At 43.6% G+C, this 13,784-nt stretch overlaps 1 protein-coding gene across 1 annotated transcript in view; it reads left to right on the forward strand.

Annotated features, from left to right (window-relative positions):
* Positions 1-13,784, forward strand: part of LOC8052999 (zinc finger SWIM domain-containing protein 8) — a 75,501-nt gene that overhangs the window by 25,123 nt on the left and 36,594 nt on the right. The window contains exons 10-12 of the mRNA XM_040218369.2: positions 291-501; positions 6,405-6,742; positions 11,854-12,028. Coding sequence (XP_040074303.1) covers positions 291-501; positions 6,405-6,742; positions 11,854-12,028 — 724 coding nt within the window. The remainder of the gene's footprint in view (positions 1-290; positions 502-6,404; positions 6,743-11,853; positions 12,029-13,784) is intronic.

Genomic DNA, 13,784 nt, shown 5'->3' on the forward strand with positions numbered 1-13,784 from the left:
GCTCGTAGTATGCTTCTGAACCGCCTAAATTTGTTTTAGACAAACTCGAGTCTTGCTACAGCTCTCTTAAAATGCAGGCAGGCAGCTGTTTCATGTTTAAATGCAAGGTAGAAATGAAAATGCTGCCATGTGCAATATATACCCAGCTCAACTTTGAGTATTCACCAATTTGGTCTGCTCTGGCGTGTGTGTAAACCAGCAAACAACTCGTGGCGAGTTTTGCAACAGTGGGTTTTTGTTTTTCGAGGGACGTCGGGAGATGTGACCGTCTGTTTTTCTGCTCCATGCAGGTGGTACTCGCCATACATGCACATGCGGCTTCTAGAGCACGTGCCCAGAGACCAGGGGGTGGGCGGAGACGTTGCCAGCGGGAGCAACGACCACTCGGCCACGCTGTGCCGCAGAGGCAGGGCGGTGGATGTGGGCTCTTCTCTGAGCGGGCCCTCTCACCATCCCGACCGCAAGCCCATTCACGTGCTTTGCACCACTGGTCATCATCAGGTGGGCGAGGGGCTCGGTTCTTTGTATACTCTGTTCATCTCTAAGCCGACAGTGGAATGAAAGCTGTGTGCCTGTTTGACCAAACCTAGGGAGCTTAGGGTTAACTCTTTCCTGACCACGAGAAAAGTAGCAATTTTCAACGGATCCATGCAAATGGTTTTATTTTCCTAACTAATTTCAGGGGTGGAACGGCTGCGCCATTTGCGCCATTTTGCGCGAGACGCATGTGTCTGCGCCATCCTGCGTCACAGCCAATACCTCGCGCCATTATGCGCCAAATCGCAGAACGTGTGCCAAAAAAATGTATTTTGTCTTGGTTTCGTTTTCTATCGATTCGATTGGCAACAATGAGCGCGTTTAGCCTGGTTGGCCTTGCAATCCTTTGTTCTGTTTATTCTCCCTGTGTATCCCGAGCCGGAAGTGCGTGAAAAACTCATATTCTAAGCGCTATACCACCTGCGACTGGATTGTTATTTTTCAACCATACGCAGTTAAGCAAGTCGGCTGGGGTGAGGTAGAGTCGTTAAAGGCCGGCCCGCAAGCAGAGAGAACTTTCCTTCTTGCCACCGTGAAAGGAGGAAATCGCCTCTCGTTTCCTCCTTGCCATTTTCCAATTTTTTTTTTTTTGGGGGGGGGGGACAAGTTTGGGGTGGGGGAAATTAAAGCTTCAAGGATTTGAAAAGATTATCCAGAAGCCAGCCGGCACACCTGCGACAAGGAGCTGAACCAACCGAGTAGCTGTTTTGAGCGAGCTTGGCACTTGCTCTTCCCAACAAGTAGGATTGGTTCTTTTTTAGCATTGGTTTGGAGGACTATTCTTTCTGTTGTGAGAGCACAAATATCTTGTTCTGCTCAAAGAAGTAGTCATTGAAGTATCAATTTTAATATAAATATCTGATTTGGCAGTCAGCTATCCTGTTTTCTTTTATAATCAAAAAGTTCATTAACAAATGTTAGGTAATCAGTCGGGTTTTGTTGCGTTCTTTCTTGAACCCAATCTTCGCCTGGCCGTATAGCTCGCATCCACAAAACGTTAATTTGCACGTTTTTTTCCAATATCTAGCAGGTGAAAAAAAACAACATCAACAACAACAAAAAAACAATGTACAGAGGGCACTTCTTTTCTGATATAAATAAAGTGGGGCACGCGTCTTGCATTCATTTTTTTTTCTTCCGGCCTATAAAAACAAATCCTGGGACATTCGAAATTGAGTTTATGATGGGGCGGGCGCTTTATCACGTGGTATTTTGTTATGTTTCGTAAGCTTTATGACTAGTCAGGAGGGAGCCACACGAGCCGTATCACGTTGCAAACAGCTAATTCGGGTGTTTCTCAAGGAGCTCTAGAACTTTGCAATTGACATTTCGGTTCTTAATACATTTTAAAAAGTTTGGTAATTATTCCTAAACATTTAATTTATTAGGCATAATTAAAAATACTGCAACTCTCGCAAGACGTCTGCCCAAAACATAAAGTTGGTTTTATTGGCGTAAAGTGGATGCACTCTAATTTCGCGTTACAGAGATTTGTAAGTGTCTTTCATTTTTATGCTTGCTCTTTAAAGATTCGTGAAAAGCATTTGCGACCTTATCTGTCAAGCCGCGTACGCGGACAGCGCGTCCTCCTCGGCAAGTTGTTCTCTCATCGAAGACGACAATGAATAAAAGGTATGATCAAAATCTATATGCCTGAATAAAGCGCAAGTTTAAAATAATTCTAAGTAGATTTTATTTCTACTATATTCAAATTTCAACACTCGTTGCAGGCAGCATGAAAGGAAGCACTGCACTCTTGGCGCCAACGAGTGCCCAGTCAACAGTCATACACTCAAACACGCATCACCACCCGACCTGTTTGAAAAATAAATGATTTCCAGTACTTTTGGTAGAAGAAGCGAATTTTCTACTGGGCGTGATATTTTGTGGTCCCAAAAGTCCTGTAGCCGAGATCGGTAGTTTACAGCTTCGGGGAGACTAAGAACGACGGATGCATTATTTCCCGCGGAAGTACAGTGTTTTGACGTTGAATTCTACATTTGCACAAATTTGTGACACGATACCGAACTTGCTTGATTACTTTTCTTTTAGAGACAACTTAACCACGCATAATCTACAGATATTGCAGATTTTATTTTAATTGATGTACAGCGCGAAAGACAAGTATGGGCATGAAGAACACAACAGAGCTCTGCATTTCTACTGCATTTCTTTCTTTCTGTACTTGTGGACAGTTAGTTTGCATGACTATATTCAAAAATTGCCAAATAGTTTCAGCCTCGCTCTTTTTATAGTTTGTTTCATAGCTTAATTAGGAATTGTGGCGAACCCCGCTGGGTTCGGGTAAAGATCTCGCACGTGTTCAAGGTCATATTTCGGCATGATTTCCCGCTTGGTGACGACGTTGAGCTGGCCGCTGTTCCGCTTCTTTTCTAAGTAGACGGGCAACGCTAGACGCCTAAGTTAGCCAAGCAGCCCGAAAACTTGCTGTACTACACCTTACGAACTCCCGGGTTTTTTTTTTTTTTTTTTTTTTTTTGGAGATGGTCGCTGGTTTTTGCCCACCCTGACAGAGCCCCGAACGATTATGCAAGGGCTGCAGAGGCTATCTGGGCATTCCATTTCTTAATCTGCAAACAAATGAAAGCAGAAGAGAATGAAAACTTTGTAATACCTGCTGTCTTTTAATAAATGGCATAATATGCTACTATTGCTAGGTGCACTATTTTACGCTAAGAAAATGGTGATTTTGCGGTTCAGTCTCCGTATTTCCCGCTCTCTTTGCTGATACGCAAGATATTTGTCGGCTGTGGAGTTTTCAGTTACATTTGTTGGCAGAAACTAAATGCACGTTTGGCCGCGAAGAAATTTTTCAAAGGCTGGAGATACATAAAATATACCATAAACACTTTCCTTTTTTATGGAAGTTTGTCTTTTACTCTTCTTAGTAGCTTCAATGAAGCGGCCGTCACTCTAGAAAACACCTGTAGCACGAACATATATATTATGCCCCAGAAATGGCCAGACTGTTCATTCCGATACATGACTATAGTGTCAAAATGCAACTAATTTTACATACTCCACCCTCTGACTGCAATATTTTTTACTTGTATTTACTCATAATTATTACTTTTAACAAAAACAAAAAAATAGTGATACAATCACTCTTCAGTGTGCCGTTGTTAGAACGACCAATTTTCAACTCTCTGAATAATGCTCAAAGTTCAGACAAAAATACCCACCTTTTTTCCTTCTGCTGTGATGCTCAAGTTCCGTTTACTCGAGATAAATATACGGTGTTGTAGCGCATGTGGCCGCATGCGGAAGTATCTGAATGTAAAAAAAACTTGTTGTTGGGCTAGTTGGTGTTGACTATCTGAGTGTCTTTTAGAGCTGCAGAAAAAGAGTAAAAAAAAAAAGAAACGGAGAAAAGCGAGCCAGTTTGAACCCTTCCGAGCTCCTATCCAGCCTGCCTAATTAATCCCTGATGTTTGGGATTGAAGCAGAAAACCTTGAAGAATTACAGAGATTTTGTCGGGGGGCCGGTAAGCCCATTAGCACTTGTGAGAGAAGGCCTTAAAAAGCGAGGAGGAAAATGGAGGAGGAAAAAAGAAGAGGGGGAATCTTCTGCCACGCTGAAGAAAATTTTGAGCGCCCGCCTTTAAGCGTCGGATTGCCTGAGGCTCTGCGGCCCGGGATCCGGACGTCGGCCAGTTGAAAACAAAGGAGCAAAATATTTTTTTTAGTACTTCATCGTTAAACGTTGGAAGCTTATTCTCGCAAGATAAATTGTGATTTGATAGAACTGAAACGCGTTCCGATCGGAGACCTTGCCGTTTGACAGCTTTTACGCGAGTAATAGATCTAGTCAGCATACTTTAACCTTGCTCCTGCTTATCACTTCAAATACGATAACTTCGTTAATTGTAGTCTGCTGCTTCGATATCGAGTTGCACAGTAGAATAAACTCTAAATATGTTGGCCTGCTTGTCCGTGCAGCTGCACATCCATTGCTTACGCACGTCACGTGGTTCGCACATATCGTTACTATGTTGAGCATGTGTGGGATGTGCGATAAGCAGTGCTGGTTTGCATTTTGAGCAGCTGAAAGCCACTCAGAAAATATGAAGGATGCTATCTTCAGAAACATAGGGTACTTGCTTTTTGATTCTCATTAAGGCTCACAAAGTTTCAAGTTTTCGCATCTGTTACACTGTTTTCCCATCTACTAGGTGCCTAACCACTCATGTTCATCTGTGCTGCCAAGCACGATTGAAACTGCTCCCGTGCTTGTCTAAGACACAAGCTGAAGTCCAATGAAAACTGATCTGAGCTGCTCCTAGCCTGTTCCAGAGCATACTTTTAGCTGCTCCCAACCTGCTTCAAAACAGCTGTTTCAGCTGCTCCCGTGGCTGCTCCCAAGTTCATTTCATGAGTTCCACCCCTGTAATTTGCTTATGCAGCAATATGACACATCAAGATGTGGCCAATTAGTTGTTCTTTCAAAAGAAATAATGGTTGGCATAATCTGGGGAAAAGTTTTTAAAATCTTAAGTTCTTGAAAATAGAATGTATGTGTGCTAGGCGTATAAACACTGAAACTTCTACAGCTATGTCAAACTAAACAATAATTAAAATTTTGAATATACAAAATGTGCCGCACACCCACACCTATTACTTCTGAAAGTTAGTGTATTGTATTTTCTGGACTATAGTTCGCACCCGGTGCATAGTCTGCAGGGGCAAATTCGGGGTCACAAATAAAAGTTTTTGCTTAGATAGTCCACACTCGCTGCATAGTCTGCACTTAATGCCCTGTCCAAAGGTAAAAATTATCATACACATCACACCTTGATGAGTGCCTGCTGTATAGCTCACAATAAAGCTTGTATCATACATAAATCAACATTACTATACTCCATTATTCATAAAATCCTTCACGTCTTGTCACAGTGAACGATCTACAAAAAAAAAAATCCTTGTATAATCCGCATCAGGTAAAATTTCAACTTAAACATCTATAGTCCGCAGACTTTATTCCAGAAAATTTGGTACTCTAACACAAACTGATGATTATTTTGGGTTCGTCCGAAAGTTAGCCACCGTGACACATATACTTTTTAACAAAGGAATGCTTATAATGGTGAAACCGCTAGAATGCAATTAGCTTCTCTTCGTATGTCTCTGGCAGCTTTTGGCAGATGCTGGTTCTTCGCCTAAGAAAAAAATCCCTTTCGCTTCATAAACTTGGAGATACAGCTCCTGCTGGCCTTGAAACTAGACCTTGGAATGTTGCAGCTTCCAGCAAGCCCGAGTCCCTTCATCTAACACCTTTTGGCGGGCTAGTTGGTTCATGATTTGTAGAAATAAATGAACAGCGCAAAGGACGAGGACAGAGGTAGAAACGAGTACGACACGCGAAGCGCAGAGTACGAGTACGACACACGGAGCCTTCATCCTTGACCACATCCGAGGAGACGGGCAGTTGCTTCAGTCGCAAGCCCTTTATGTAGTCTGCAAGAGAGTCTTCAAGCTCCGGAAAGCGTCCACGTTGGAGACCCTTAAAGCCTTTCTGCAAACCTTTGCAGGCAAAAATCCTGCCTTGTTGTTTACGCCAGTTGCACACATGTCTCGGTCACGTAAAACAAATGGAACAATCGGGAATGCAAAACGGGCATGACCACACGATGGAAAGGTGGATAGATAAATAACGGCTGTACCTTTGCAAAGGGCTCGCGCCATCTAGCATACTATGCAACCATGACAGTGTTTTGACTTTTTTTTTTTTATTTATGTTTATGGGTGTGATTGTAACATGCATGCAAATTCGGGCTCGCATTTTTTGGAAAAGAGGTGCGCGTTACAATTATGCAAACAGCACGAGTTTCCTTGCCTCCTCCCTCCAGGTGAACCCTCTGATGTCTTTGGGCCACGACCTGGCGCTCTTAAACAATGGCGGCGGTGCGAGCAATCGCAGCTCGCTGAGCTCGGAAGGTTTCTGCGAGAACGAGGACGTCACCGGAGACTTCCTCCTGCCGGGCGTGGCTTCTGCCGTGCTAGGAGGCCTGCACGACCTTGACTCTGCCATGTGCAGCAGCAGCACTCCCAAGGGGAGCAGTACCCTGACCCCTGCGGGGGTTGGTGATCCCGAAGCTGCTAACGGAGAGAAGTCATCCTCTCCCGAGGATGCAGACTCCGACTGCTCGGGGGGGCTCAGGGACGGCGCTCAAGTGGGGCCAGATGGGTGAGTGGGTTTGGCATTTCGTGTTGTGTTCCTCTGGAAATGTGTACACTTCGAGGATTCCTCATTAGGTTTTGCCTGTTCCTCTGTTACTTATATAGTTGTATACAGTAATACCCTGGGGGATGTCCCATCCTTGAAAGATAGCCCACCCCTCTAGGTTTTGACATGATTTGCTTCTTTTTAAAAAATTATTGAAAGATAGCATATTTTTATAATCGCAGAGACCTGGCCAATGGTGACCTTGGCAGAAATGCTGTTACTTAGCCACGGCACAAGATAAGCAAACATTACTGACTGGGAAGAACTGACGCCTCCCCAGTCAGCAATGTTTTTTAGGGGTCCCTTCAATCGCAAGTTTCAGAAGCCACAGAGTCTAAAAATAACCCACTCTTTATTTTCACCCTATTTGCTTTTGATTTCAGGTGGGCTATTTCTCGGTATACTATGGTAGACGAAGACAAACTCTATTTGAATATACGTCATTTATGCACAAACTCACAGCTTGTGCATATATTAAGACCTAACCACAAGCATCCGTAAATCTGAGCACATACTGCTGGTGGGGTATTCAAGTGTGGCTTGTGCTAAAGGTTCAGGAGTGGCACGATCGAATCCTATCTCTGTTAGTTTTGATTTTGACAGGGATGGTCTTGACATGCCTTTATGCTATCTCAACTGTAAAGAGCTGTCCAAACAGGATAGGGCAAACACTGTCACGGCGAACAAAATCTTACTCTTCTCTCAAAAGACATGAAAGTTGTGGCGCAGGCCCGTTTTCAGTTTGGACATAGCCATGCAACAGCACGGTTTTTCTCCTCGCTGTCGTCTCTTCCCCTTTCTGGTTTTCGGGAGTTTGGAGACAGAATGATAACAAAGGTTTTGACGGCAGCCTGCAGAGTGTGTGAGTGACTGTCCGGACCCACGTGATGAGCATGCTATGAGCCTTTGTTCAGAGACGCAAGCAGAGGAAAGCCTTTGCCCCGGCAAAAGGAAACTTAAGCAGCATATATACTATGATTGTAGAAAACTCATCCTGGTTTGGACAGCCCTTATTATGCACAGAACCTTTACTTAGCAACTGGGTTGCATAATAGTTTTGTTTTTATTGCATTAACTCACTCCTCTCTGCATTAACATGCACCAGCTCTCTAGTGAGCAGCTGCTTTTCATTATATTTTTTGTTATGTAATGTCTTGTCCTTGAGAGTAAATAAATACATAAATAAATATCTGAACCACTCATCCACTGCTGCGTAGCAAGGGTCTACAGTCGCAGACCAATTTTTTGGAATTCGCAGGGACCAAAAAAAACATTTGAATAATAAAGCAGTTAGAAAAATCAGCAGATTAAAAGATTTGTCTTTATTACGTCTAAGCGGGCTTAAAAAAACCATAAATAGTGCCTCGCTCCGGGTTATGCCTGCGCGCCTTGTTTCAGGTTACGCCTCCGTTTGCGTTCGGAAACTTTCTATTAGCTCAAGAACCTCTGCCTTCTTTTCTAGTGTTATGGTTGAGTAGATACTTTCTGGGCTTTCTAGCGACAAATCGCAGCGGTGGAAGAACAGTTGGGGCAGTGACGTCCAAGCCAGCGTAGTCCGAAAACACGATTCACTAGACGAGATCGAGAAGTCCACGATTGCAATGGCGAATGAACAAAGCAAAATGGTAACAACAATAGTAATGTAGCCAGTTGTGCGAGTTTGTATAGACTGAACATAGTTACAGTTGCGCACGAAAGGGCAGGGACAGAGAAGATGAACAGGTAACAACAATGGCGAAAAAACAGCTAGAGAAAAAAAAAGCCGTACAGCGTCACCTAGCGGTAGGACTTAGCTGTGCTCAAAAAGCTCTGCTAAACCAAGCCAATTTATGCGCAGCCAACATAGAATCCAAAATGGCCGCTTCTCGGTGGTGTATCTCGCTGATTGCTTGTAAACATCAGTCGTAAATATGCACTCTTTCTATCGAATAGGTTAGGGTTCCTCCTGTAGGTCTGAAATATTGATCAAGTCCGAATTATCGGCTTCCAAAAAACCGGTTGGCGACTGTATATTCAAAGTTAGGTTAACTCTATACTGTATAGACAGACAACAACATACAAGGAAATATAAAGTGGTCCATTTTAATGCTGCAAGTTCCTAATGACCGGAGCTTTAGTACTGCTGTGCTCTGGCCATGGGGCCTCAAACAGTTGTCTCCACTGTGTGGAACTATGCATGGTTAATATTCCATTATTTATAGTCTGGTATGGCTTTTGATAGCAATTTCTTACGGTGTTTTCATATTGGTGCCAACTACAGTAATTTCTCATTATAAAGAAATTGCTTTTATCGAAGTTCAACGTGGTCCCAAACAAAATGCATGCACTCTTAACCGGATTTTTCTAAGTGTACTGGTGGCTGAGCATGCTTATTACGAAGGCCAAGGTGCCGAAGGTATGCAAGCTTACATGGAGGCGCACGGAGATGCTTGCGTTTTCTCCCCCTTCTCGACCGATGCAAACGGCAAACTGGGAAAACGTCAAACAAGTAAACGGGGGACGGGGCGCAGAGCGCCGCTTCCGATGTTGATGCGCCAACGTGGGCAGGTAGCAGTAGGAGCAGCGTCTATACATTCCGACACTAATCACGGCGCCCAAGGCCAACGCTGGCCGACTACTGTCTGAATCTGGTCAAGGTAGCAGTGGAGCCAGGAGGAGATTATCCCTTTGGGAGCCCCCGACGTGCTCGCTTGCACGGGCGCGTCTGCGGCATACCACACGCTACACATAGACGTGCGTTGCATGGGAGTGGGAGTGTTTACTGAAAGTCGCTTAGATCTGAGAGGTTGAGAAAAGTGACCAGCCCAAGTCTGAAATCGCCATAGAATTCGACATTCCTGCATCGGCTGTTCGACACTGTCAACCGTTTTACAGAACAAGCAAGGAATACTGGATGGCTTTGAGAAGTTTTTCATGCAAGAGAAAGTGTGCCTGCAACTCGAAAATGAAAGATAGCAAACTGCTTTGCACACGTCGAATTTTCTTTCGCGAGCATGCCTGCCGAGCCAGTGCACGATTCCCAGAGCTACAACGGTCTCTAGAGGTGTGTGTGAAAACATGTCTGCGAAGCCACCAAGGATAACTCATTCATTCGTGCTTGTTAAAGCGGACGTCCCATTGTTACTCCTGCCACAGATTTTGTGATTGTAGACCTTATGTAGCAGCCAGGGTAAACACGACATGACATCAGAAAGGCTATTCGGGAAACGCTGACGACTGCGGAGACACGAAACATTCTACGGCTGCTTCGAAACAAAGCGGAGTGCTGCGGCGGTGGCTGTGTTCTTGCAATGACCGAAGCAGTTCGAGGAGAACTGATGCCTGAATGAAATTATTGGCAAACTTCACTTAATTATTTTTGTACTAGGCGAAGTGGCCGCTTGTTCATAACCAAGGTTTGTTTGATGGAATATACGGTCAGAGTGTTCCTCTGCCTTCCCGTCCAGCACAAAGGCTGCTGGCACAGTTTTTTGGCTCCTATCCCTTTTATCGACTTACCACTTGTATCAAACTTTTTGCCGTCCTGTTGACTTCGTTATAACAAGGGATTACTGTATACAAAAGTCTTGGATACAGTGTAGACCGCATATAACGTTTGTCGCGGGAGTCGCGAAAATCCGCACTGTAAGCGGTACCGCGCTATAACCAAAACATCAATTTTTCAGGCCAAAATGCCTGCCATCAGACAACTTACATTTGGAAAAGAATTTATTTTATGTTAGATGAAAAATAAAGCTTAGTTTGAGGAAAGTCTTTATTTCACCAGACTAGTACACTTCTCTCTCAAGTGTGTCACACATTTTGAAAGAAATTAGCGACTTTTGCCTGGCACAGTCTTTTAACGGCGTCGCGGGTTGCGGACGGACGTTGCGAGCGTTGAGGATTGCTAACCCTAATCACTTTTCTCCGGCGATGAAAACGCGTGAAAATTCACATCCTTTATACGGTATGCACCAGTACTACCTTCAACTTTAGCACAGGCGTGAAATGTTCCAAATAAGAAATCCAAGCGATGTTCGAAAACACAAATGCTTAGAAAGCACCACTACAGTCAAAGTAAACAAACACGACGACACGGGCGTTTCTGCAGTCTTGAGTGTGCCGCCACAACATCGACGCACAAGTAGGTGGATCTTCCCTTCTAGTACACACAACGAAAATTCACAGTCAAGGATAGCGCTTTTACGCGGAACGATGAGCTTCTACCACGCCGTCTACATCGACTATCAAAACCGACGCCATGTTTGCGGATAGAAGCAGCCCGCCGGCCGGCCGGCCCGCGACCGGCATGCAACGCGCGCGAACACTTCTCCTCGACTTGCGATTGGTCTGTCGTTGCGGTTGTTTCCAACGCAGCGAAGGGACGCATGCACGTGAACGACGCGTGCGTGCATCCCTCCGTCGCTATGGCAACTGAAGCCTCTCTCCGCTTCTCCCCGCTTCTTCAAGCAACCTCCTTGCCCCGTGAGTGCCGCTTGCGGCTCGTGCCGTTATCTAGTGTCACACAGGGAAGCGTGCTCTCTGCGTCGGTCAGTCGGCGCGGTCGCCGGGTTGTTCCGAAAACCGCACTATAATCGGTATTTCCCTTCGCGCGCCTGCATTTTAAGCGGTATGTAATTACATGGAGTTCTATGGGAGGCGAACCGGTGGTTTAAAAAAGCCGCGTTATACCCGGTCCTGCACTATAAGCGGTTACGTTGTAAGTGGTCTATACTGTATATTTATGCTGCTTCTGGCTATCCTGGAGGTAGCTAGAGGGAAATTGTACTGAGAGTTTTCATTTGGCCTAGGATAATTGTGTTCTGCTCTAAATGAAGCTGTAATAACTGCAATGAAAAAACGGTTAAAGTGCAGGCGAGCTGGTGTAAGTTAATCATGATGATTGAAAACCTGAGACTGTGGTTTGAAAAACGGGGGAGGTATATATAAGACGTAGAGGCAATAAAATTTTTAATTGAGTTTGAGACGTTGTCCGTCCCTTTTTCTTTCTACTTCACGATTTTCCGTTTTTCAAACTGCAATGTTTTTGTTGTTGTTTTTTTGTGTTTTTTTTTATGCCTTTTTTGTTGCAGGAGTGGTGGTGTCGATGCAAAAGGCGAAGACAGGACAGCAACGGGGGAGGAGTACCACCTCTACTACTTCAGTTCTCAAGGAAAATCTTCCAGCCCTGAAAGAAATCGAGATCTCAAAACTCCTGATGATGACTGTCTGGCCGTTCAAGTGAAGAAGATAGAGGATCCATTTGAGGTGGGGCTTCCAGTCGTGCAAATACTTCTTTTTATGGATGAATTATGAATACAGGACTCAGGAAATTAGTAAGGCAAGATTGTCTTGTGGATTGCTTTGGGTGGTCTTTAGAACTGGTGTTAGGGCTGCCTTCTTTTATGTCAGCGTTACTCTTTTATAAGGAGTCAGTTACTCTGCTATAAGGTGAAAGAACAGTCTTTGAGAAACCCCAAGATACGTTCATTAAGTTCGTTGTCAAGGTTGGGTCATGAATTTGCTATTGGTTCTAACTAGAATTTTGTGTTTTCGAAGTTTATGTTTGCCGAAAATTCAGAGTTTATGGGAGTTTATTTTCATTTGATTCCCAATTCTCCGAAATTCAAAGTTTAATTTTGCAGTGTTTTCTATTTAAAAAAAAAATATAATACCCAATTGTAAACAAACATATAGATGAAAAAAAAAAAAAAAAAAATGAAGTGCTTCTATTAATTATTATTTCTTCAGGTGGATTTGGCATTGACACCATTGCCATTGACAATACTAATTTTTCCCATGACAAAAGTTGCACACAAGTGTTGCTTCGATAAACGTCGATACCTTAAAATCAATAAACTCGTGTCGGTACAGTAGAACCTCATTAATAAGTTTTGAAGAAACCGCGAGAAAAAAAAATGTATTACCTAGGAAAACGTACAATCCAAATTTACCATTTTTAAGCACAGACACACACAAAAAAAGAAAAAAAAAGAAGCAGCAATAGTGTAAGAACAAGCAGTTCTGTGACGGCGTCGAAAAAGTGGCGCCATCGTAAACAGTTGTATTTGGGTTTAGACTTTTACACTGCTGCTTTGGCTACTTCGGTTGCTCGTTACAATAGCATTCGCCCCACTTTTACCAGTGGTAGCACTTGAAGAGAGGAAATTGAATGACAGCATCAGATGGTCGTGCTGTTGTTACGAGCGAAAACAGCCGAGAACACCGGCGAAGAGTGCCGAGGTTCTTGCCCTAGCCGCCTGAGTTGCAATCGAGATACGTAAAGTATGTACTTGGAATCCTTTGTTATTATTGGGGCGAAGCTCCTGAAGAGTCATTCATAAATTGGCAGGATATCTAACCTATAAATTACATCACATTTTTCTTCTTGCATAGTTTAGCTCTTGCATTTTGCATGTTCCTGCCTTTACATTTTATTTTTGGTTTGCTTATATTATTCAATGTACACCTTTATGTATTGACATCCTAAATGACTAAATAATTATGTGAGGTTTATTTTCCTCGATACCTGGGCGCTCAAGTGATAAATTGACCATAGTTCTTATTTTCTTGTACACCTGTCAGGAGCCCATACACAGCAAAACAGCCCACAAAGACAGTAAAATACCTATAGACAAAAATATGAGGCAAGCAACATTTATGAAAAAAAAACAAAAAAAAAAAACAGTGCTAAGCAAATAGCATTACTATATACAAACATGGATATGTGCAAATACCCGTAAAGCCCCATTCTGCAGAGCAGAAAGGTGACTTTTATAAATAAAATGCTCTACTCAAAAGGGCTAAGTAACATGTAGAAATATCTCTGCAACGCAGTTTGGAGAGGCGGTACAAATGGCATAAAAAGACTAGAGGTGAAACATTGCTTTTTGTTTAAATGCGAGTAGACACTAGAGACGAGTCCAGAACAAACCATATGGCAGTCGGTTCGGTCCGTGCCTAATGTGTTTTGCTCTCGTCCCTCGTCTCCGGTTCTAAAGGCTGGTTCACACATCTGTGTTTG

This window comes from Ixodes scapularis, unplaced genomic scaffold, assembly GCF_016920785.2.
Source record: "Ixodes scapularis isolate PalLabHiFi unplaced genomic scaffold, ASM1692078v2 PGA_scaffold3__209_contigs__length_174095766, whole genome shotgun sequence".
Classification (NCBI taxonomy): domain Eukaryota; kingdom Metazoa; phylum Arthropoda; class Arachnida; order Ixodida; family Ixodidae; genus Ixodes; species Ixodes scapularis.